Raw genomic sequence first — 27,322 nt, forward strand, 5'->3', positions numbered from 1 at the left:
GCCATTCAGAGCACCAGACCGCATTTCAATTTTTAATGTACAGTGTACTGTCAGGACATTCAGACAAATTCTTTTAGAGAAGCATACTAGGAAAAAAATTGAAGATTAACTAAAAAGTTACAGTTAGTTCCAAGTAAAAATGACTCTATATTAGAAAAAAGAATTACTTTGGGAGGGGATTAAAAACTTAGGTACTGAAGTCCCAAAGTCTTCTGTTATCATTTAATATTGAGTCACTTAAAATTTTTACAGCCTGTGAAGAATACATTGTCTGCTTTGGATTAAGAGTCAACATTTACTGTTCAGGTAAAAAGAATGAAATTGCAGCAACTGTTGCAATTTTTTATTTTTTTTTAATTACTTAATCCCCCCCCCCAAACACTTCTTTAAGAGGAAAATATAAATCCTATGTTATTGATTAGATCTCTAATTCCTGAAAGCATTAAGACAAGTTGCCACCTTTGCACGAATTTAAATATACTCTGAGCTATGATTCCTTTAAAGTAGCAGTGTAGCAACCTAAGATGAGAGGGGTTTTTTGTTGGTTTTTTTTTCCAAACAAATGATGAATATTTAAGTATGTTAGAGTGACTTGGAGTGTATGTTTCTGCTGAGGTAGTAATACTACTCCCTCGATCTCAGGCAAACTTAGCCAGCCAAAGGCTTTCTGTAAAGTAAATGGAGACACAAGATTCCTTTTGGAAGTACTTTCACTCCCACTAGTTATGCATGTATGTTAAATGCATAGCTGATCCATATCAAAACATAAGACACAGATATTCCCCTCATTAGTAATTGCCATAAATGTTTCCTTGCTCCTCTTCAAAGGACCTTCTAGATCTTTCAGGTTTTGTTGTTAAAAGCCACAATACTCCATTCGAAAATACTTTATGTGAAATACTTGTATTCTATTTATCCTTGCTTAACAACAAATATTTCTATGCTCTTTGGTGTATAAGTAGAAGGAAGTTTGCTGCTAAATAGTGCTTTACGTCAGTAAATTAATATACAGGATTGTAGCAGTAATTCTTTAAAATGGTTAAAATTTCAGGAATCAGAGAAAGAGAATTGTTTTGGCAATGTGTACACTGCTTAGGCAGACTACAAAAACCTTGCAAGTTAAGAGTGCAACTAAGCATTCAACACAATATTGTCAAAATAGTCCTCATCGGTTACAGCAATAACATGCAACAGCTTCATAAGAGTCAATCTGTTTGCAATGTACTCAATGATGAGAACAAAACAGCAGAAGGCTGCTTTGCTCCCTGAGAAGGTTTGAGATCCAGTACCACTCTGTCACAGTATAATACAACCCAAAACATCTGCAGTCTCATGAGATTGTAACAGCTTAAGGGAAGTACGTTCTAGTTTTGCACCCGTTTCACTGGGTACTCGAGCTTTTGGCTGTCATCAGAACAACTCCCCACCCTCCCACCCCTCCAAGTACCACCACTTCTTCAAACATCCTGACAAGAGAGGAGCAGGGTAAATTAATTCTGGGCCAAACCAGAGCAAGCTAAACCTTTTACTTAAATACTTCATGAAAATGAAGCACTTCTGTGCTGTCTTCAGCACATCAGATCTACCAGTGTAATCATTCCATCCTTCAAGCAGTGAGCACCACAGTGTGGACAGTATCTGTTAAAACAGCCTAGGTCAATAATGAAGCAGTAAGAGATTGAGCACGTCTGAGTGTCAAGGCTGCTCCAGTTCTTCCAGAGAAGATGTATGCTAGAACAGTCTGCCTCAGGTTCCCTTCGCTACTCAAACCCTTGTAAGAATTTGAGAGTATGCTAATGGAACGAACTGGTATTTTAAAATTTCTTTTTCAGAAATGCATTTGTTTTATACTGCTAGGGTGCTCACTAAGTAAGAGACAAGTAAGTATTAACTCCTACATCTAGAGAGTATTTTCAAAATAAGAAGGTATCAGACAAGATGAACTAACTTTTCTTCTTAAAAGCTACCAGCTGCATTTCTGTACGGCGTTACCTGGGGCCTAAAACACACTTACATGTCCCAGGAAACGGGGCCACACAATGTGTAATATCTAAGCTTAACGCAGTGTACATTAAGCAAAGGAAACAAGCTCTTTTAAATGTTTTTATTACAGAAAAACAAAAGGCTTACACTTGACTTAAAAAAGCAGCATTATTTCATGAATTCAAAGTTATTACAGTGAAGTTGCTTTAAGAAACCTTTAGAGACTGAAAAAAAAAAAAAGCCACGTCCCCCCTCAGACAGCATTCTAGACTATTGCATGACCACAGCAAACCCCTTAGTTTCACATCACTTCTGACACCCAGTATAGAACTTGTATGCTTTTCTTCTCCCTCTGTCTTGTTGAATATAGCTGGGAGAACGATTTGGTGAAAATGGCAGTACAGTTCAAGTTAATTTTCAACAGTTCAGTACACATCTGATTGATACTACAGTTCAGAAGTGACTGAGACACAAGCTTTCCTCCTAACTCCAGCAGCTAAATGTTACAGTATTAACAGCGTGATGTTTCTTACACAGTATTTATCATATTCAGATTCGTATCTCAGAAGATTTCTCAGCAAGTTATTTGGCTACTACCGATTATAAACAAAAACAAAAAAGACCACAAAAAGTGAAGGCTCATAGTTGAAACAGTTCTTAGCAATGTAGCAGAACTCAGAATTATTATTTCTTTTTATTACACATCACAGAAGGAACAGCAGCGTTCCAGTGACCACTTCAGGTTTTTTAGTAAGTCAAAAGCTGCAGGTTTACAGCCTGAGCCAAAATTAAATATGTAATTGATCTTGAAATCTTAAAAAAAGAGACAAATAAAAAAACCATATTACTGCCTTAATAGTTCTACATTTTGACTATCAGCACGGAATCGTGCTAAACCCCAAAGGAATTTACAGGCATGTCATTAAGTGATTTTTTTTTTTTTTAAACAACTCAAAAGCTCTACATCATGTTAAAAAACTTTCTAAACACATTTTTAAGCATCTCATTCTTAAAATATATGCTAAAACTACACCTCAGATTCTGCCAAAAAAATAAAATCAAAAAAGCAAGAAAACTCAAGCCATTATGTACAACTAGCTATAATGACAAAAAATTTAAAAAGGCAATTCACAGAAGGAAAAAAGAGAAAACAAAAAGGGAAAAAACATATCAGAAACATGCTACTCAGTATTCTATGAATTTTTTGCTCTCTCCTCCTGAAAGAAAAAAGGTTGGACTCAAAATCAGACATGGAATTTTTCTGAAAAAATGTCCTAATCTCCTTCGGTTTTGTTTATACTGTTTGAAAACAAAAACCTTTGAAGTCAGGCATCTAGTTACTGTACTCTGCACTGCAACACGAAGCCAGCTGTTACCAAGCTATTTGAACAGAAGAAACAAGATTCTTTCCTACAAGGAAAAAGGATGCCATACATTTTCCCTGCTTATGATTTATATCATCATCAGGTTTATTCAAACACAGGGTTTGTCCATTTAGCCTTACCCATGGTTTTTATTTAGAATTCCTCAATTTAGTGCTATAACACAGGAATCTCTTATGGGATCAAGCTGCCTTATAAGGAGGACATTATAATCTGTACTATACAGTAATATAGCCTTAAAAAAACAAACAAACAAACAAAACCCCCAGCATGAATACTAAGAGGAAGAGCAAGTTTTGTTTCTGTGGTACTCTCCATGACATCGACACCAAAAGCTGCTTTATAGCTTATCCTTGGAGATTTTATCACAAATTCGTCCTTTTCACAGTCACAGGTTTGTATTAAAAGTGACTTTTATGGTTAAACACGTAACAAAACAGCATTATACTGACCAATCCCTATGAATGTTAATATTATACTCCATTAGCTCCCTCCTTCAGAGTAGGTAACAGTCTCAAACAAAAGTAACACCAACTGCCTCAACGATATACAACAATCTGAATTGTAAAACAAATTTACAGCATTCAAACAGCTTGTCATTAGAGAGTTATGCAAAAAAAAAAAAAAAGAGGGTGTTTATATTTACGTCTTCCTTTATGAATTTGTACTGTCGATTCAGAAAACTTAAAGATTGTTCACACTTAAGTTTGCGTGAGTGCTCATAGAAAAAAATTCAACAATCATGTTCTAAAAGGTTTATAATGTAGTTCTCAAATATTTTTAGCTGCTAAAGTGCTAATAAAGACTTAATTTAGCATATAACTCCCACATCCTATATCAAGTAAACATTCTTGACTGCCAATAATTATATTATTACATGGTAAAACAGTCCTCTAACTCCTAACAATTTACATTTAACTTGAGAAAATAGAAAAATTTGGTTTGGGGTTTTTTTTCCAAAATAACATGCAACAGGTAGAACATGTAAACTCCTGAAAAAGTCTAAGTTGTCTTTAGCTATCAGGCTCTGAAAGACTTTACAGATCTTTTAATCCTTCTTAGTTTTCAGCCTAAATTTTACATGAATGAGTGTTTAGCTGGGCTATATTAGTAATAATTCATCACATAAACTAAGGTCAAGTAACATTATCTCACTGTTCTGGAAATGAACAATTCAAAACTCTTAAAAAACCCAACTGTGTAGAACTGTACCTGCAAATTTTTTCAATTTAAATTTCTCTTTGTTAATCTATTAGAGACAATTAAGAGAGAACATCTATTTTTTTTTTTCTGTCAATTTCTGAGAAAATTTGAATACATGCAAGTCAAAACTACCATAACGCAGACAAAAAGGTCCTCTTTCATGAAGATAATCAATAAATGACTACCTTCAATAAATAAGTCTATTTGGAAATTCTAGAGAATTCTTTTTCTAAACAAGTTAGTCTTTTTTCTTTTCCATTATGTCTTTCTGTTTAAGCTCTCCATCTGAAAGTTCTGTATATTTTCCATTCTTTTCCTCCTCTTGTTCTTCCTCACTGCCTTCATCCGTGAGCTCCCGATCACCATTTTCCTTTTTCACTGCCTCATGTTCATCTACCCCTCCATCTGTATCAGCTGTGCAGATTCCGTAACACATAATGCTGATGACCCCCAGGGGCAACCCAAAGAGAAAGCATCCCAGAAGCGGTGAACTCTTGAACACAGACTGTTGAAACACAAATTTGAAGTAAAGAACACTTTCAGTGAATATACAAAATTACTGCTTTACTACGTATTACTCAGTGTATTTATTCAGAAACATAAAAAATGACAGAGTCAGGTTTTTTGGTTGTTTTGGGGGGGGGGTTGTGGCTTTTATTTTTTTTTTTTTCCCCTAGAAAGGAAGAATCCTCATTTTAACAATTCCTACTATAAGTTAATAAAAAAACCCTTAGAAGTTCAAATATTACAACGTTGCATTGGGATACTTGATGTTAACATGCCAACTGCATATCCTATTCATTGTTTGAAGCTTGAGAAACAATCCTTCTAGCTGTTAAAATAACCCTTTGAAGCAACCAGTTTCATCTCTTGTTTGTGTCTCATTCTCAAAAATTAGTTTGAGTAATATGGGATCTGCAGAAACATTCAGTTATTAGCTTCCTATGGAAGAGCAGTTTGACACAAGAGGAAGGACTTTTGGTTTCAGAAACTAATGGCTAAATGCTGCACATTCACAGAAGTTTGGAAGCCACTCATACAGAAACATGTGAGTTTCAATTTAAATTCACAGCACAGGTTTTTTTACTTGTGTAGGACAAGTGAAGAAATGGATTTGTGCACATCTTCCCAAAAAATTTCTGTTAAGTATAATTAACTCATAAGAAAGATGATAAAAATACTTGCTTTAAAACTGTACCAAGTGTAGTATTTTATCCCCTTATACTCTAACTAATTAGACTGAAACCACAACACTTCTCAGAATGTGAAAGTGCTATCAATTTCAGTGAAAGGATGTCAAAAGGATCAAGGAAAAGATTTTGAATTCTGCCTGTTCTATCTCTTAAAATACCTATCACACTAATACAGAAAAGGAGTGAAAAATGAAGAAACTAGCACATGCTGAATATTTAGCACACTGGAAAATACTATTAAAAACATTAATCAAGAAGTTAATTTGGCTTAAACCTAATGTCTATATACCTGTAATACATACACAATATATACAATATACACAAACTTATATAAAAATATTTCTGAACCTCCTGAAAATAACTGCTCTTGATTGACAGAGGCACCATCTAATTTAACAAAAAAATAAAACTTACCACTACAGTAGACTTGGCATCATAGATTATTCTCTTGATTCGTTGCAGAAGTCCATCACCACCCTGTGCCTGAAATTTCAAATGGAACCATGTCAAAACTGCTGACACTTTTCAGTTATGATTCCAAAAGTTCATTCTTCAGACCTTGCAATCTTAAGTCCCTTTAGAAGGAAATGAAAAGTAATTATTCTTGCATCTCCTGATGCCCAGACACTCCAACTTCTCAAGCATGGATAAACATTCCAATAGTCTCATGAAAAAGTCTCTCACAATTGTTTTAAACAATCACTGCAAACAGTGGATTGGCACTCCATTCTCTTACCATAGAGGAACACTAACAGAAACTACCAACTGTCCTGATGTAACAATTACAAAATTGCAGAGATCATCTGAATTTTCTTGCAGCTGATGGATATCTATTTATGGATTACGACAGAAGCAGTTAGAAAAAATTAAGAACTAAGTAACAAGAAGATACGAAGGTGCAATAAAGAAAACTTGTGTCAAGCAATAACAGACTATACCTACATTGTCACCTAATTTAGCAGTCTTCAAAATAACTACAGGAATCCAAAGGCAATTTGTCTGTTGAACAGGACCAGTTTTCACCTGCCTTGAGTTGCCAGAGAAACAAATGGGAAGAAAACCTACATTTTGGAAGTCAAGTGATCAGCACTTGACACTGGCCAAAACCCCTCAAATTACAAAATTCCACAAAGATGAAACACACTCACAGAAGGCTACCTAGAGGACCTTACAGAAAATAACATGAAAATCAAGGTGAATAATCCAACACTTCCCAAAGAAGGGAGCAGGATTATGTTATACTTCTCAGAAATTTCAATGTGGTTCAGAAAGTCTGCATCCTATTACTTGTTTACCAGCATACTTTGAAGATTGTCATTCCCTAACAGCTGCACAATTTCTTGGGCCTGAATATAGCCAAAGTAGTGCCATTTTATGTCTACAGACACCATTTAGCTTAAATGAAGTCACATCTTGTATTGTCTGTCTGTCTTGTATTAGCGCTCACATACATATACAGATGTGAATTTAGACAGACTTTTAATCGTACTAGCTGAAATATAGAAAACAAAAGGTAGAAAGACTTAAGAAGCACTACAGCAAAAACCGCAAGGCATCACAAAAAAATTTCCTCAAAGTGAAAAAACAGACAGAAATCGATTTGTTATTTCAAACAGAAGGATATATTTAAATAGAGTCAAATAGATTTTGATAACATAATTCAATGCAATTAAAAACATTATAAAAGTGAGAACTGAAGAACAAAACCCCATCAAGTTACAGGAATACCCCTCACCTTGCAACTGGAAGCATGGCCTGTAAAGGCATGAACAGCAAGCAAATCCACCTATATTATGTTGCTACATCAATTTGACAGATTAAATAAACCAAAGTACCCCATATGACTGAAACAATCTACAGCATTACTTGTCATTACCACCCAATGACCTAAACCTGCTGGCATAATGTAAAGTGGGATTCAGCTAACACATTCAATATACAGTGAATTGGGGCTTATACCCACATAGATTTCTCCCAGGAGGCAGTCAAATGATTTGTTAGCACTGCCCCCCTACATGGCAAAGCCTTCTTGCCCCGTAAGTGCAAGTGAAAGCTTTGATCCATGATCTCTTTCCTCATCCACGCAACATGGCTTTCTGTCCAACTTACAGTACAGAGGGAATAAACAAACCTGAATTTGCTTTGCCAACATTAAAAAAAATTGTCCCAGCCATCAATTCCAGATGGATTTATTACTTTTGTTGTTTTAACAAAAGACAGCTCATTTTTAGTTTCAGAACAGAGAAAGAGGGGTAAGCTTGTGTCTGTTTGTAATAAGCAAAGCAAGTATACCACTGTTTTTTGAATCTGAACATATCATTCATCAAGCTACTGGATTTATTAATTTACCGCCCAAAAGAAAGGGTCGAGTTGAATTATGCACAATGAAGAAAATATTAAACAAATGCATTTAAACCAGGAGATCAATAAAAAACTCTCCATTTACCAATGACACCAATAAAAGGAATATCAAGAGCAGACAGCTAACATTATGCTATAAAGAAAAAAAAGCTTGCTTTCTACAAGAGGTTGTGCAGTCAGAACAGTGAGCAATGGCACACCTCAAGAATTCACAATCACGTATTCACTGATAGCACCCAAGACAAGAAGACAGACAGGACAGCAAGATAAAACACATGGCATAACAATCAGAGTAACCTAATTTTTTCCCCTGCTTCAGCATCTAAGGAAATAAACACCAACCAACATAGTCCAAGTAACAATGAAGACTTACTTCAGCTGTACCGTCCAAGATATTGTTAATAAACTGAACCATATCTTCTGTGTTCTCAATGTGTCTATCTGGTAGAAAATACTGCTGATTGGAGGTATTCAATACAACAATAGTAGGGATCGTCAAGTCACTGGAAACACAAAACAGATAGTTTATATATTTAAAGAACTACTGTGTAAAGCACTGCAATTCAAATAATTCCTAGATCATTTAAAAGGGTAACCATTAATCTTCACTTCGTTTGTGTTCCTTATAGCAGTTCCTTAAAGGCAAGAGGGAAGAGGAAAAGAGAATCACCTAAGTGGTACGAGCATGTTTCTCATTAATATTTTCTCCTTTACATCTGTGTCAGTGACACTATTGAAGCTCAATACATTTTACATACCCATAGCAACTGCAAATCAAGTACCTTATGACTTGCCAAGTAGTAAAAGATCACATATAGTAGCCTTGTATATGAAATATATTATTAGCACAACACATTAACTGTTTTAGTACACAAAGGCAAAAGTAAAATCCAAAAATTCAATCTCATACAGTCATGGGATTAGCTCTATCAACCTCTACCTGTCAAGTCAAAAGAATAAGCCATACCAAAGTTTTTCTCCATCTCTTACAGATGGCAGATGAGCTACAGAGTTTTTAAACAATTATTACTCAGCAGTTGACCTTCACATGCATAAGCATTGTTTAGTATCACAGAATCAGAAAGAAAGAAAGAAAAAAAAAAAAGGAAAGGTTAGAAATTATCTCTGGAGATAAACAGTATAATCTACTGTTCAAAGTAGCCCTAAATTCAAAATTATATCAGTTTTAAGAAAAATTATTACTGCACAAGTATATAGTTCAACATAAAAGGTTTAAAATACATTCAATCAGTAAGATGAAAAACCTCCTGTACTTTACTACAGTTTCTGTCAATTTACTACAGTTCTGTCAATAATGTATTTCAATATTAGGTGGCTTTCCTTCACAGCAGAAGCAATGCAAACCTTGTTTTTCTACATTTCCACTCTTAATAGTGCCCCGCCCATGTACATTTGTAATCCATGTAACATTGGTGGTGATTTCTGCTTTAACTGTGGCTATCAATCCATAATCAATCATTTAATGAAAATATTGTTTAGCATTTACTCAAGATTCCCATTTTTCTTTGAAGTCATAGAGTTTTCTAAATTTTCTCACATATTTTAGGTGTTTTGTTTGGTTTTTAAATTTAAATTCAATTCCAAACCTGGAAGCGAACAAGTTTAATACTTACACATGAAAATTGCCTAAACTATTAGAAAGCTGAATACCGTAAGACTTAAGGTGCAGACCATGTTCCTAATACTCAAGTTGAAAGTATGGTGGCACCTCAGAAAATGTAAGGCCAACTACAGAGATAACAAAATAATTTCATGCTTTCAACAGAATTAAAAAAAAAAAAAAACCAACCAAACAATAAAACTTTGTCAACAGTTTTTGACAACCTGCAACATAAGATTCTCTAAATACATTTTTTCCCTTGACATATTTATTCTCTATTTATTAGGAATAAACAAGAAATATAAGTAGGAGGCAGAGTCAGGTGTTTTTGCAAGCGCCTGGTTATCAACCTCTGTCAAAATACCTCATCCCAGCCAAAACAGAACAAGTTTTATTACTTGGAAGGAGAAAAGAACCCCCTCCCCCCAAAAAAGTGCTTCTATTGCACCTAAAAGTCTGGAAACTGAGGTTCTTGGAGTTCACTGTAGAGCAGCTGAAAGATAAACTCCATATACAAATTTTATATGCTATACAGAGATCCATAAACACACGTTTAATATGTTTCTTCCAAGAGCTGAGGAATTAATACTCTACATACACCTACACTTAACATTCTAATGATGCTATATACCTTAGCTTACACAAAGATGTATCTTTGCTTCCAGTAAAATACATAATATTCTGTTTTCTTCTTTTCTGCATGGTTTTAACTATACCCTCTTAAATCCAACAAAAGCATGTTCATCCACTACTGAAGAGACAGATAAATTATGTCTACTAGTGGAGTTACAGCCAATGTCATAAGTGTATTTCTATCAAGGACTGCTACTTTGCTCACGAATCATACAATATTTTGTCCTTTGTGAAGAAACAGAATTTGTTCCTATGTGGATCTAGCACAGTAAAAAAGTATTCTGCAATAGATTTCTCACTATCCAGAAGGCTTTTTTTATTGCCACTTGCTGTCATCTAGTGGAAAACTGAAGCACTTGCAATAGTTTTACTCGAATTATTCAAGTAGCCACATGAAGAGCAGCTATTTATAACACTGAACATATTTTGCTGCATTCTTTTGCTGCTTTTCACTTATGCTGTTTCTAAACTCTGTTTAGAAAATAACTGGAAGCCTGCGAGTACTTTAACAGCAACTTCCCATAACACTACAAATTATAAAACCAGACATTTTGCAGATTAAGTTAAACAATCCAGCTGAACAGATCTTGCTACTAGATCACTACCACTGTAGTGGCAGTTCTGCCTTCTTCCCCTTCATTTTCTTCCACGCAGGGACCTCATCTCCCTCCCCTGCTTCCTCGCACATCAGTTCTGGTACTCAGCAGAATACACAGGAAGACATTTAAGGGTTTTATTGGATCAGCAAAATAACTCCCCTATTCGCCTAGCCAGAAAGCAAACACTTTTCTGGCAGATAAACAGGCTGAAACAGCTCAGCAGACAGTCAGACATAAAAGCCTACACAGGAGAAGCAATTAATGAAGTGAGGAAGGTCTCACTTTTGGCAACTATAAAGCACTAGATCAATCACATCATTTAACTTCAATCGCGAGACAGCTGTTTTTAAATTAATTGTATTCAGGTGTTAATCTACAGACATTCCACAGAAATACAGACCTTGTGCCTTGTCCCCATGAAGCTCCTAGAACATTTAAGGGCATGGACACATGCATGTTTGTGCTTTGATCCTCAAGAAAGGTGTTTGGAAAACTTACAGAGCTGGCATATTGACCCGTTTCTCCTTTCTTTCACTCAAAAGGCCAGAGCAGAACAAGTCAACTGTAAATGCCAAGCAACTTAACTCTAATTACGCATTTTTAGACAAGGATCATAATAAGGGCAAATGTCAAGTATCCTGTTAAACTACTTATATATTTCAAAATGTACCATGTACATATCAAGTGCAGACAGCACCTTCCATGCATTTTATGTTTTTTTGCAGAAGCATATTTCTATGCATGTCTTAAAAATGCATCAAGAATGAAATGTGCCTCTCCAAAATAAAAAATATAGATAATACATAACCATTATCTACATTTCCTGTTACAAACTGACATAACTTTTGTCTAGCACTCTGTAAATTTAATGACAGAAAAAAAAAGAGTTCTAATAGAGTAATTAAATTAACAAAGTAGACCTAAAAGATAAGCTTTGTCAATCAGCATTATCAGTAAACCAATCTTTTAACATTAAATTACACTGTTTAATCCAACAAACAACTGATACTGATGAATTACATGATGAATTCTGAGGACAGCAATTTTTTTTTAACCTATGAAAGGCAGGAATTCTTCCTAAGATTGTTTTCAATTAAATATACTTAGCAACAATTAAAAAAGAAGAAAGAATATTCAAATAATAATTTACTTACTCCATTAGTAAACTATTAATGTAATCATTTCCATCCATATGGCCAAACTGGAAATCTCTGTAAGAGAAGCAGTGAAAAACAGAATGATGAAAAAGGGGGTTTCAGCAGAAATTCTTCCTTAAATATTTTTCCTATAACTGAAGGTGAGAGCACATAATCAGCAATATAGCTAAAAAATTGAATACCTACAAGACAGTCAGCATCTCAAACCACACTCAGTTAATGGAATGTTCTTATTAAATATCAGCATATGAATATAAAAGCAGGCACTGTAACATTTTTCATGTAGACAAAAATGACTGCTGTCTTAAAAAAGTTAACGCAAAAGTTCACTTAAGATATCATAGTACCATGTGTACCTACCTGTGAAAATGATCCCGATAATCTCTAGCAACTTCCTGAATAATAGATTTTAGTCTGAAGGGAAAAAAAAAAAGTGACATTGATAATCCAGTATATACTCATTCAAAATGCAAACAATAAACATTGAGATTTCCCCAGTAAGCAGCAAATAGTACCTCATCAGCAACAAGAGCTCCCTATTCCATTAACAAAAACCACTTTGTTCATCTTGGTTTCTAAGGGTTGAAAGGCTATCTACCACATAGTCTCAACATGAAAAAAACACAGACAGGCTGCTTCATTCCATCTATTGCCTTCTGAAGATGCAGCACCGTGACTCTGAAGAAAATTCAAAGAGGTCTGGGAAAACAGCATACACAGTACTTGAACAATGTTTTCTTAGTCTAATTATGTATGCAATCAGAAAGGGACAAGGTCTTGTTCCTTTCAGTCTCTTCAGCAAACTCCAACCCAACTGAAAACACCCCTTAATATAAGTTCCACAGACAACTAAGATATAAGCATCACTAAATTCATTTTTAATGCAACTGAGCTGAGAAACAGTAAACTTGTTAAACTTGTTTAAACTGACTAAGTTTCTCTCAAGGTAATCTGAAGTCAAGTACTCTCATCTATGTTTAAAAGGTGACACAATAGCTTTAAAAAGCTATGCCATCACTGTTTGCTCCTGTGATCTTATTTAACGAATGGCAGAAGAGTGATAGAGGAACTCCCACCATCTCATTGAAGCACATGTGCATTCAACAGTCATAAATTAAATTAATTCAGTAGGCTGAAGTCAGAAATTAGAGAACATTCACATGTTAAAACCATTCATTTAACCTAGCATTTCTTAATATTTAAGAAACTTGCAGAGTTCTCTATACCATACCAGCACATTTCTCCCATAGTGTCACCAATATTCAATTCCGTACCTGATATGTTCCACTGAAGAGTTTTTATCATCAATGACTGCAATAGCCACAAGTTTTCCTAAAATAAGGAATAAAATACTTGAAACCATTTAAAAAGAAACAAGCATTCTCAGATGGAAAATACTCGAACCTAGAAGATCAGATACTCTCCAGGGACAGGAATTAGTTTTAAGTATAAAACAGCCTTGATGCCAAATAGCCTCTTCTAGCTGACCAAATTGTGTTTTTCTTAAAGCTAGTGAAAATAAATCAAGACATGCCTTAATGCCACACCACTAGCATTCTATGAAAAGCTTATTCATAGAAAGAAGTTAAAAGGGAAACACACAGATTAAAAATTAATTCCCTACTCAAGCTGCATATTCGCATATACCTAAATATAACACTATGGAAATCTTTATTATATAATAGCAGTTACAAGCTGATTCTAAGTGATTGAATCACAATTGTATGGATTCTGTAACAGCTATTTTTCACACTATTTAAAATTTGTAGTATTGTCCTTATGGAAAAAAAAACATGGAAAATTTACTGGCAGAGCTCAGAATTCACTACAAAAGAAAAACAACTTAGTTCACAGACCTGGCAGAGGAGCTTAAAGACCAAACACCAGAATATACTGATCTTTTCAGGATTCACTTTGTGAACCTTTTCTGATTAAAAAAAAAAAAAAAAAAAAAAAAAAAGAAGAAAAAAAGAACACCCAACAAACAAACAAAACAATAAAGCCTCCTACAGTGAACCAGATCAAAATATGTTTAGAAAGCTGGCCAAATATTCTCCAGATCAAGCATTTCCTGTTAGGAAAGCAGATCTGTTAACAGGGTAATCATCAGTTGGATTAACTAAAGCCTCTAGAGTGCAGAAGAACAGTTTATTAAGCCTCTCTAGATGCCACGATTGACTCAAAACCGTTCCCACCAAGCAGATCTATTGCTCAATGCCTACCTATCACCACGCCACAGGAAGTGTTCCCCTCAACAAAAGAAACTCACTCTTGTTCAAGTGATACTGAAGACTTTTGAGGGCAGGAACAATGATTCATTCCCAGGCTTTCTTGTGAAATAGCAATAGCTTCCTGCCGCCTCAATTCCATATCTCAATTCTCACGTTTCTGCATTTCTTTCCACACCCTAAAAGGCCACCTAGTGAATACACTAGGAGACAACTACTGTTTAGATCGTAAAAGAAGATGTAGATAAATTCCAGGTACTATGTATTTATACATAAAGCTCTTAAAAATAAATTATGGGTTCTGCATTATTTTAATAGACTTTTTTTTTGGGAGGGGGGTAATTGGAGGAATTGTTAGACAAAAATGTAACAGGAAGAAATATGGTACATTTAAACAATTTTTAACAGCACTTCTGTAAATAACCTTTTAAAATGTAAGCATAACGATATTAGTGTCGCATAATCTTTAAAATCTGAAAGAATTCAGTGTTGCATTGAATATAAACTTACTTCTTTCAAAATGGAATATAGATTATAAGGTATCCTGACCTGGAAAAATTAACACTTAGCGCATTTCTTCCACTACTTCAAAGTATGTATACCTTAAGAGCAGTACAAGTCATTTGCCTATTCCAGAAATCACTTGGCTGCAGTGTCTTCATTTGGCTTGCAAAAAATTTTACTAGAGAAAAGCTAAAGTATTCCAGGACAGGTTCACTTTGTTACATGCTCTCCTGCCTTCCTTACCATATCTCCTTTAAAAATATCTGAATCCATCAGAAGCAAGACATATCTAAACCTAATCAAATCTAAATTTGATACTTCTAAATCCAGTCATAAAATTTCCTGTAGGTATTCCAAGAGTTAATATGTAATTTATCCAAAACTTAAGATGCTCTTAAATTAAAAGTCCTGCTAATTTTTTGTGAATACTACAGGATTAGACATACTAATTTTTATGTTGTGAGGGAAGGGATAGTGTAGGCTTTGGATGAAGCCTCTAGTCAATAGAAAAGGTCTCACCAACATCAAAAACAGATTGGCACTATCAACGCTAACTCTAAGATTAATTTCTGAGGTTTAAAAAACCACATTCTCACTACTCTCTAATTTTTCTTAGTGTGAAGTACAAGAGATGCCAAAGATTTTAGCGGTAGCAGCATCTCACCTGTATCTCCAAGTTCATACAGTGTAAAGCCATCTACATTAAGATAACCTTGAAATCTTTCTCTGTTTATCCAGGATGACAAATCACCATCTTCATACTCTAAAAAAAAAAAAAAAAAAAAGGCATTAAAAATGTTGTGGGTTTTTAGGGGTTTTTTTTTTTTTGTAAGGTGGGCAGTTTTATTTATTTCAGCCCTATGTAGGCAAATGCTATTTTTTCCCCTTCTTTTCCTTTTATTGTTGTTAGACAAGATCTCACACATTTCTGGACATACCCCTTCAGTTTGCAAACTTCTAAAGCTATTCTCAATTGATGAACAAAAAGGAAGTATATTATAGCAAAGCATGAAAAGCTGATTTGATGATTATTTTTTTCACAAATCAAGGATAAACAATGCTATTCTAGAAGATAACTGCGACCCAGTGCAGAAAGGAACAGTTTCAATCCCTATTCTGAAAGGCGGTGGGGTGGGGTATCAAGTTTCAAAGTAAAGAGAGACAAAAACACAGAAAGCAGTATTTGTGAGAGTCTTTAAATGAAACAGAAATCACGAAAAAGTAGATACAGTAACAGCATTGTGAATATAAATGAACAAATATTTACATATGATTCAGAATCAGTTATACTGAAGGCTACAGTTCAAGATGTTAGATGTTTTAACCCATAAAGAATCAAATTCTAACACCACCCACACCATTATAACTGGATCTTAATCACAAGTAAAAAAGAAAAATGTATATGAACATATATATGATGCATATACACACACACATATAAATGCACATTAAACAAACTTGTGTTAAATCCTATTATATAGAGTGAATTATCAATAACTTCACGTTAACAATTAATCGTCATAAGACTGCAAGCAATTCCAAGCATAAAGCTTCCCATAGATCTGCATCCCACTCCCATACTATGGGGAAGAAAAAAACCCAACAAATCAAAACACCAGAGCACTGAAATGGATCTTGCTAAACATTTTTCTTATAGTGAGCTCTTCAAATTTCTGCCCAATCAGAATTTGCACATATAACCTTATCCAGTCTCTTACATCGTCTCTTCATAACTTGTTTGATTTACAATAATGTTTCTAGTACATTATAAAAGTAAAATTTTACAAAGTAAATTAGAAGCCTGGATTATTAAGGGTTTTATGTGCAATTTGAAAGGTGTGGAAAAAGCAAGTGGGCCACACAGCAAAAAAGCAATTCAGAAGTGTTTCTCTCTGACAAGCTTTACTTCTCCAGGCCCATTTAAAAAAAAAAAAAAAAATCAAATGCAAATCGAGGAGATTGTAGAGTGAATTTTTATCTGGAGGATGACTGGTAAGGCAACAGACTGAAGAGGAAGACAAGTACCATTCTATGAAATCACAAAGAATATTTTGCTGTGCAACTAGTGATCCTCAGAAATTCAACCAGCAGAATAATCTTCTGAGGGATATGTTTTCAACTTAAAAGTAAAAACTTGTATTTAAAACAATCTAAATCAAGAGTACATGTCTTCGTAAATAAATGGTATACCTATAAGCCAACCCTTGATATGCAATATAAGTACATGTGTGTACGTGCATCTAACTGACTGAAAAGCATGGGCTTTACAGTGTAGTGTGAGTAAAATCTAGCTCTTATATATGGATATCCATACATATGGATATACACATTATATAAATGGCAGGTGTACGGCTCTCAGTGGTGTTATGAAACACTACTAGTCTCAGGTGGCCATTCTACAGTCTACACACTGAACAAGCCAAAGTAGTTTATACAGTCTGTATTGCCTCAGCACAAAAAGCTCAAACTGGACCCTTTTACACAATCTCTGAGCAGAGTACACACCTGAAAAAAATCAAGTTAACTTCAAGAGAGAGAGATCTGACTGTCAGGAAGAGCACTTAAAGAAAATCAGATTAACTGTTTGGAACTGTAACTTCACCTTATGTGTGACTCCTCTTCAGCAAGTTTAGTTCTATTTTGTAGATGATGAATTTGGACAGTGAGTGGAGGGATAACTTTAAGTGTATTAATGCCAGCAAAGCAATAATATTAGAAGCTACATCTTACTGATAATGCAAAGCAAACATCATCACTTCTACTTCTGTATTGCTAAAACCAATTCCTTCACAAATGTGTTTGGTTCCTTAAGAACTAATTAGTTATTTCTCTTCTCCTTCATGCAGCAGCTGGTATTTATCATAAAATCAGGGAATTTCACAGCACCTCAACACAACCTTCAAAAAAAAATCCCAGCTGTTTCAGTTTCTCCATATATACTTTAAATGTCTTAAGTTAATGCCCACTTTTACTTACCATCATAAACAAAGTAAGTTCCATCTTTGAAGACCACAACAGCAGGTAATTCAGGCAACGTCACATACTAAAAGACATGGTTTACAATTAATCCATTAAAAAATTTTTAAACAAACAACCAACATCTTAGAATGTGGAAATGTGGTCCATGGGGAACATCTCAAAGTATATTTAAATGTTTTCTGTCTACATTTACTAAAATAAATGTATCAGCTTCCGCATATTAAAAAGTAACACAACATAAATATATTTTTGAGAGGTAGGTATCACAAAGTGTAAATGAAGCAGGATTTTTCTAGTATCTGCAGTAGCATGAAGAGTATTTTACTGGTTGGACATGAACTTTAGATAGGAGATCATAACTTGAGGGTTTTATCATCATGATCTCTGTTCCCAAATTGTGCTGTTGTCAGCATACCTGTTGTACTGTTACTTCTACTAAATGGATAGTCAATATGGCAGAGTAAAATAGTATCATTGATACCATATCCCACTAAATCTGGGCTATTTCCTGTGGTTCAGGCTGATGGGAATATAAAGACACAGTTTCAGCAGACAGGGCTGCAAATAGCCCTAATTTAGGCAAACAGAACAATGAATACCCACATTACCATCCCAAACATAATATTTAGGATGGTCAGCAACAAACTCAAAAAATACATGGTGTAGAAACCTTTCCCTTGGAACTTAAAAGCATCTTATTCAGCTCATGTTTTCAGTAAACCGCTACAGGAGAAATACTGCATCCAGTCCTTACTACTTGCTACTATTCTAAATTAAAATTCTAATAGCATTTGTGGTTAAGAAAGGACTGTGTCATGAGCTTAGTTTTGATGATGTTGGCTTAATTGTCTAATTTATTGATATGTTTAGGAAACATAAGAACAGTGCCATAAGTGCTTTTCCAAATGACATGCCTACTGTAATCATTCTGCATTATCTTTCTTGGAAACAAATGTACAAGCAGTAGGTTTATCATGTAACAGCTCACATGAATGAGCAAGAAGGTGGCAATTCTAGATGATGCTTTATTCTCTTATTTGCCCGAAACACAGTCCAGCATCTTTAAAGGGCAAATCAGTCTATGTACAGCTTATGGCTTGCAAAAGATGCCTGGAGCTTGGAACAAGATTATGTAAGGCAACAAAACAAAGCCTAACAGCAAAGACTGTCATGCAAAGACTCATTGCAACTAGTGATTTCATAACATTTTTGCTTCTCTCCATAGAATACTGCATACCAACACTACTTCAGTTTAAATGACATTTGTGGGAGATTACATTTGGTGGGAAAAATAGCTCACTGCTTACATCACTGTGATCACCGAATCAGAGTTCCAGCCTTTTACACTCTTTCCACTGTATGAGTGGACAGTACTTTTCTTGCTCGGCTGGGACTGAAGTGCAAATAGCAGTATTCAAATTGAGGTAGCTTTTGATGCAGGGCTTCTGGAAATCTAACAACACGCTATTTATAATGAGGCCAGTTGTACTTATGATGTTGGAAAATGCATGTGCCTAAAAAAAATAAGTTATGCTAGTTCTCACCCTGCTAATCCCAAACTAATTTCAAAGTCATGCGTTATCAGGCATTGGACTTAGGTCCCACTTGGAGATAGGAATAAATGAAAATGCCTCGATTTCGCTTCAACACATAAGCAACAGTAGTCAGACTAACACCAGTAGTAGCAATTTTTTCCACTCTTGTGACTAACTAAATAATTTCCTTGTTACAGAATCCTTCAAAGAGCCACATGAGAATTCTGCAACCAGTAGACTGGACTGGTTGATCCCTGAGCAGACTAATGTTTTGATCATCTGTATTGCACAAAGTGAAAACAACTTACTTTTTCACTTACCCTAATAATCAGGGAAGTATCAGTGGTACTCCATGACACAGATCCCCAAACTAGTTATAAAAGTGGTTGGTGAAAGGGCTGTCAGGAGCAGCAAGACTTTTGCATTGGCTAAAAATCAAAGTATCTACCTTCTTGCGTAGGTTGTACGGTCCAAGTTCGGTTCTGTATATCTTCTGTTTAATTGTATTAATATGACCTAACAAGTACTTTGGCCAACAGAAAGCAATGACAGACTAAAACTTAGTTTGTATTCTTTCTCAATATAGATTCAAAAATTAGATGTTTCAGTGTAATTAGTTTGAAGATTATCAAAGCCAAGTATATTATAAGAAGCCATCTCAACAGCAAAAATACAGGAGAACTGTATCATTTCTGTGGAAATAGTAGGAACTGAAACAGCTTACCTCAGGCAACACATCTTCTGAGGCAGAAAAAAAGTATGTATAAACTATTAGTTCTGAAGCAACTTCAATGTATTTTTCCTGCAAAGATACAAACAATGTTTTTAATAACTGAATTTTTAGTATACTTCAAACAAAAGTTTTGTGATGTACCTTATCTTCAAAGAATAATTAGAAAATATGATTATGATTCGAGATTGAAAAAAAACTTTAATAAACATTAAAAGGTGAGAATTCATGACAAGCATGCACTTCAGTCTTTTCGAAGATATTTTAAACTACATCTGTGAACAGCCAAAAGAAGTAACTTTATTTAATCAAACTTCAAACCTTTAAAGGAGATTCACCACCAACATACACAAAAAGTACACGATGTCTCTTTTGCACATGCTCGAACATATGCTGGCTAGGAAGCGGCCTGATAAGAGGTCTGGGAGGAGGGAAAAAAAGAGAAAGAAAAATCTCAGTTTCTGCAAGCTGCAAAACCCAAACAAATAAAAGTCCTCAAGAAAATGCCACACATTTTTCTATTTTTCAAAACTAAATTCCCCAATGCAAATTCATTTATTTTTTCAATTCATTATTTCAGTTTCAACTAAAAGTAAAAACACTAAAAATCCCCCCAAAATAAACTTATGTTCCTCAAATAGCACACTTCAATTTGAAATTACTATCTTAATATAAAATGCTGCTATGATGTAAACATACATGCCATTTACTGGCTACAAAATCAGAGAATGGTTTGGGTTGGAAGGGACCTCAAAGACAACCTAGTTCCAACCCCTCTGCTGTGGGCAGGGACACCCTCCACTAGACCAGGTTGCCCAAAGCCCCATCCACCCTGGCCTTGAACACTTCCAGGGAGGGGGCATCTACAACTTCTCTGGGAAACCTGTTCCAGTGTCTCATCACCCTTGCAGCAAAAAATGTCTTATGTTCAATATGAAATCTACCCTCTTTCAGTTTAAAACTGTTGCCCCTTATCCTGTCAGTACAGACCCTGATAAAAAGTCTCTCCCCATCTTTCTTATAAGGCCTCTTTATACAGTGAAAGGCCACAATCAGCTCCAATCATTTGTAAGATAAATTCTGACTGTAAGCACAGCAGTTAGAAAAATTGATCTTAGAAATAAATAATTTTACAAAATTCTGGTAAATTACTAAAGATCACTGATATTCCTAAACTACAGTATACTGAACAATAATTAATATTACATATATTATATAATGCTTCATATATTATGCTTTGTAATTATATCTAGAATGAAGGAAGGAAATAGGATTCTTCTTTTCTCCCCAAAGATTACTGTCTATAACATTTTGAGGCCACAGGCCACTGTAGGGAAGGAAGAAAAAGCCAACAGAAATCGTTATGAACAATTCTGTAAAAGTAATTTCCTTATGTTATCCAATTGCTGTAACTTTTCAAATGCATAAGCATATATTAAACTGGTATTTTTAAAAGAACTTTCAAGTATTAAACAGATTCTGCCTTAGTAATGATGTCTATCAGCCAACATCTAGGTCAGCGTTCTTGTTTCTGGCTTCCACGAATTTCATTTGTTCATAGTTTCCACTACTTCAAAAAGCCCGTACGTCTTGTGCTGTAAAGAAGAGATTATGACCAGCCAGTCTCTACTTACCTTCCCCATGCCAATCACACCAGTCTCGCATGCAACCACACATACAGTACATATAGTTTTTTAACTTCATGTCAATGTCTTGTTCTTTTTTAAACAGATTTATTTTTTGGCCCACCTCAATATCCTACAGTAGTTTTAAGTCAGCAGAACCAGTTTCACAGAAAAGTATACTTACCCTGCTACTCTATTAGCAAATTCAATTATATCATCTTTAGTTCTAGGTCCTCTATAGTTGTATGCCAAGTCACCTTTTAAGCTAGATAAATAGAAAAGAGAGAAAAAACAAACAGGATTGAAATTAGCTAAACTATATCTGCACATGTAGAATTACTCAATTTTCACATGTTTATTACAGTCACCTTTCAGCAAGCAATAAGCGAGGGAATTTTTCAAATAGTCAGAAGAAAGAAGCAGTCAGCAAAATATAAAACTCAATGATGCAATACAACACAATTATGGAGCAAAAAATTATTTCTGCGATATCTGATTTACTAACTTTTAAAAAGAATTAACATTCTTTTATGATTGTTTTTTTCTTAGCATATAGCAGTCATTTACTTTGTAAACACACAGGAACATTTGCTTCTGACCACACAAGAAAACCCCAACACCCAAACCAAATTCCAAACATTCAGCATTTATACCACTTATGGATTAGTTCTTGTAAAGGACAAACATATAAATTTCTTTAATGTTTTTTTATAATTGAAAAGTATCAAATGACCTGCAAAATCTTCTAAATTTGTGTACTAAATTAAGCTTCCATAAGCGCGGTCAGTTCACTGTACTCTGCTGACAAGGGATGCAGCACACTTCCATTATAAGAGTATTCAAGAGTTTTACTAATTCTAACAGGCTTTACTTGAATCCGTATAGGTTTAGGAAAGTCACAGGAAAAAAAACCCAATCATAAACCAAATTTTTCTATGTCTCTCTATGCCCATAAATGTTTTTATCCTTAAAGATTAATAAGCTAAACGTCTCTGCCGCCTTTTTGAGAAAGCTAACTTGACAAGATTTATTATATATTATGAATACTATTTGCTTAAACAATAACCTGCTAACAAATCCAGTATGTTCATAAGAAAAAGTATTCAAAATTACTAAGTCTTTCTTTAACATGACCTTGTACCAGACTATATATTATACATGTTATAAGCAAATACATGTAATACCATTATGGACTGGTGTTTTCCTATAAATGTTGTCTTCTGTCGATACTACTGAATTTCAAAGCAAAACAGTCCAGTAGAAGGCAATGATAATGTCAAAATGAGACTGTGGAGTATTTCTGTTTGGTTTTGTTTTGGGGCTTTTTTGTGGTTTGTTTGTCAGGGATTTTTAATCAGAGCACACTTTTTTTTTTTACACTGTCATGAAATCAGTAGTAGGATAGATAATTGTCAGAAATCGAACAGGAAGCATCAACTTACAGCTTAATTGTTGGATAGCCTCGCACTCCAAATTCAGATGCAATACCTGAAAGAAATGTGTTAATGCCAAAGTGAACCAAGTCTTTCTTGCTCTTCTACCTTAATCTTTAAACATAGTTTACTATTGCAATCACATAAAATAAATGAAAAATCTATCGATTAGTTCAATATGAATTATTTTACTTGCTTTAAAGAAGCTGCTGTTATGAAGCTACATTATTAAATTTTGGACCTCCTTCTGGAGTACTGCACAGTCCCAGCATAGGGTCTCAATTCCTATGCTGCAAGTCAAATAACACGAGAATCCTCCAAATAGACACGCTTGGTCAATTTTCACCAGCAGGTAGTATGGATTTAATATGCACATACAATTGACTGGAAATACCAGAAGCAGGAATTAAGCATCATGGATGTAAAGTTGTAAAAACTCATACTGAAAAGAAATATGAAAGACAATTAACTACTCACGTGCTACAGTAACAGATAACAAAAAAAGTGCAGTATCATACTGTAGTAGTTACAAAAAAATCAGGTTTTAAAGCATATTCTGCAGAGATAAATGTCCATAGTCATCAACTTCACCAGAAAGAGACACTTTCTAAGCAATCAGTTACTTACCTGCTGCTTACTAAAGTGCTAAAAAGTAAGACAATTGCAGAACTTTTTCCTTCATCTCATTTGTTTAAAACCTTGTAGCTTGCTCCCATCAATTAGAGGAGAACAATTTGCAACTGCCCTTCCAGTTGACAACATAGTAACTGCCACCTTAAACTACACTTCCCAGTCAATTCAGTGTTTTCCAAAAGTTAAGCTAAGTAGTCTTCAAAAAAGGCTAAAATAAGTCTAAAATTCTGACAACACTTGTGCAATTCCCTACTGAAAAACAACCCCTGCAAAATGGACCAAGATTCAATACTTTTAACATAAGCATTTTGAAGCTATCAATGACATGGCAGAGCAGCAGATGTGGGAGGACTTGTGTGCAGGGCTCTGAATAAGTTTAGAAATCGTGACCCTAAGATTGTCTGCCTGGATCAAAACCCTAATTGCACAGAACTACAAATAAAACAAGCAGCTCACCTACCGGCATCTTAGTCAAAGGAGATACATGCAGTAGGATGAATTTGATTCTGATCCTTTTCTCTCATACCTGTACTACCTGTACTACATAGAACTAGAATGCGTTAAAATGTGTATTTAGAACATTCAATCACGAGAGCTGTTGACAGGCAGTTAACTGCTCCTTGTAAAGCTCTTGAGCACAGCCAAGAGAACTACAAAACAGACACTTTTTAATATATATATTTTTTTAAACATCCCAGCCAAAGAGATTACTAAAATCCTCTCAACATCACGGAACTGCCTTACCTATTTACATGATCACCTCCACTTGCCGATATGAAGAATGCAGCATAGGCAAACAGCAGTAATTATGCTAGCTTCAGATGTGATGTATTTCTACTTTGATCACATTCAGTGGCCTCCTGAGGCTAACACCCATGAAAATTTGACTGATACCACACTGGGTGCCTGTTCTGTTGATATAACTGCTGTATTCTCATTCCACAGAGCTACCAGAGGCAACACTTATTGGATGCTTTATACGTTCAGCTGTGATCTCAGCTCTCTGATGACAAGCTACCCAAAGTTCAGATTTTTTGCACTACTTCACATTCCTATTAGGAACATAAACTATGCAGAGCCAACCATTTATGTTCCTTCCTAGTCACATGTGTGTGCCCAGCTGCATTTCTTTGTTATATTCTCAAGACTGAATTACTTTGATTTCAGAGAATCTTTAGATTGGGAAGACATTAAGCAGAGTTGACTGAGCTTTTCATATCGAGACGTTGTAAAATTTCCACTTTCAAAATAAACGCATGAAACTATTTCAAAAGATTTATCAGCCTCAATTCTTCATAAAACTGGTAACAAATCTGAGAAGAAAAACATTTTCAGGGCACAAAGGTACCCTTGCAGTTTTTAGTAATTTTTAAATAGGCAAAACTGAATTTTAGAACAAAGTGCCAATTCTGTTCTAGGTAACAAATACAAAAATCTAGTATCAGGATGACAGATGCAAATATTTCAGGGTAAGAGTTTATACAATGTGTATGATTTAGAATTTGATATATGTGACTGGAATGTTAGAGATCCACCAAATCTATTCCAAATTTTGAAGTTACCTGGTTGCATGATCTTGAAACTTTTAATTCTCCAGACTTATTTTTCTTTAGCAAGTAAGTATCTTTAAGATGAAACATGAGGTCAAATTTATGTAGCTTTACAGAAAAAGCTACATACAATAAATTGGTCTTTGAGACAAGATCATTTCGATCTCAGAAGACCAAATTTTGCTCTATGTAAGCACAGAAAAACTGGATTATCACTGAAAAAACCTACTCTGCATAATATTTTATGCAAGTATAACAATCCAGAATAATCAGTTTTAATGGGTATTAACTAAAAACTCTGTTAATGTATGTAATGTTTTATCACCTACAGATCTCATTTGGACTTCACTGCTGCCTATGCAGTCTTTATGACAATAAACAAGCATGCTTGTTTAAGAAAATACTGTTAAGCATGCAACAATCCTCTCATGTCTATCCAAACCACTTCTCTGAATACCTAAAGTTTTGCAGTTTCTCTGAAAAGGTCAGTACATGTGAAAGCATCATCAAAAATGAGTGTTAAAATAGCTAAAATTGGTTCTTCAAGACATTTATAGAGAAACATGGGGAGAAATTGTCTCAACACTCATGTAATGACTTCAGTGATTTCAACAGGCTTTTGGTGTAACATCTTAAGGACTGATTACATGAAAAGAATAACAGCAAGAGCACAAGCACTTGTCCAACAGTAATAAAAGAAACCTAAAATTGGATGCTGTCAAATGATGCACCACATAAAGGCGCTCGTATAACAGTACTCTAAGAAGCATATCAAAAGCTTATTTTTGAAAAGCTTTTACCTTCCATTTGTCAGGAAGAATTCCCCAGACAAGCAGAAACAAGTGTAATAAAAACCGCATACTACAGCATGTTGTCATTTTAGAAAGAAAAAGATAGGAAGTTGTTCTCCAATGACTTTTTGCATACATCTGCTATGATACAGAACAGAATAATGTCTAAAGAAAAAAATTAAGAACAGTTTCAAAACAGAGGCTGTCATGAAATCACCCCTAACCAAACCATACTTACTAGAAAAGGAAGTTGCATCCATCTTCCCAACTTTTACTGGAGAGCCCATATTTTTCATTTCTATACCCACTTCATTCCACACAGGCTCCAGTTTCTTGCAGTGGCCACACCAAGGTGCATAAAACTGAATATATTTGATATAAAAACACAAAAGAGAAGTTAATGAAGAGAAATAATCATGAGAAGTTGATTCAATGATTAACCCTCAAATACACTAGCAAGGCTTATTTTTCAGTGGTGGTGTTCTTTAAGTCTTAATAAAACTGCAAGTTAATGACAAACAGAGCTTTTATGATTTGGTGCTACTTTTAATATGAAAGCACAAGTTTGAAAAGAATACATTAAATTGCTGTATTATTATATGATTTATTATTTAAAAATAGACTGTGTGGTAACATTTCTTTTAAAAAAATCTCTTCTGGAATATTTTCCTCTTTTTTTTCCAAAGTTAAAACATCATGTAATCAATCTATCCAGAAATATGAATTTATATGCCAATAGGGGAACACTATTCTTTGAAAGGAAGGGCAATATATACATACATATATATCTATCTATATGTATACTTCCTAAAGCTGCCCTCTTGATTTCAGTTTTTCAGCAACTACTTTTATACAAGGACACTGTAAAATTGATCCTGTTTTCTGAGGGCCAAGCAAAGCTGAGAGACTTCATTTTATCTTTCTGCCAATGTCTTGCTGCAACACCTCAGTGAAATTAATATAGAAAGTATCAATGTTTTGGTATAACAAGATTATGTTACAACTTGACAAAGTTGGATTTTATTTTCCTGTACATTACTGATCAATTCTGAATGAGCATATATAGTTTTCCCCACTCAAAAATCACAAATCTGAATTATACAATTTGGGAATTACAGTTCATATTTGGGTGGGCTAAAAAGAATTTTATCTCATTCCCAAACAAGTCCTTGCTTCTGAAAT

General features: G+C 34.7%; 1 protein-coding gene across 2 annotated transcripts in view; it reads right to left on the minus strand.

Annotated features, from left to right (window-relative positions):
* Positions 1-2,090: 2,090 nt before the first annotated feature.
* Positions 2,091-27,322, minus strand: part of TMX3 (thioredoxin related transmembrane protein 3) — a 30,566-nt gene continuing 5,334 nt past the window's right edge. Inside the window, exons 4-16 of one of the 2 annotated variants that reach the window (XM_075744527.1) lie at positions 26,379-26,502; positions 23,176-23,221; positions 21,918-21,998; positions 20,430-20,529; positions 20,103-20,180; positions 17,841-17,907; positions 15,529-15,627; positions 13,407-13,464; positions 12,493-12,546; positions 12,130-12,186; positions 8,496-8,625; positions 6,176-6,244; positions 2,091-5,073 (exon numbers count right to left, since the gene is read on the minus strand). In XM_075744527.1, coding sequence (XP_075600642.1) covers positions 4,807-5,073; positions 6,176-6,244; positions 8,496-8,625; positions 12,130-12,186; positions 12,493-12,546; positions 13,407-13,464; positions 15,529-15,627; positions 17,841-17,907; positions 20,103-20,180; positions 20,430-20,529; positions 21,918-21,998; positions 23,176-23,221; positions 26,379-26,502 — 1,230 coding nt within the window. In that variant the 3' untranslated portion in view covers positions 2,091-4,806. Of the gene's footprint in view, positions 5,074-6,175; positions 6,337-8,495; positions 8,626-12,129; positions 12,187-12,492; positions 12,547-13,406; positions 13,465-15,528; positions 15,628-17,840; positions 17,908-20,102; positions 20,181-20,429; positions 20,530-21,917; positions 21,999-23,175; positions 23,222-26,378; positions 26,503-27,322 lie in introns of both variants that reach the window. The other variant, XR_012833877.1, reaches the window with a different exon arrangement.

This window comes from Balearica regulorum, chromosome 2, assembly GCF_011004875.1.
Source record: "Balearica regulorum gibbericeps isolate bBalReg1 chromosome 2, bBalReg1.pri, whole genome shotgun sequence".
NCBI classification, from domain to species: Eukaryota; Metazoa; Chordata; class Aves; order Gruiformes; family Gruidae; genus Balearica; species Balearica regulorum.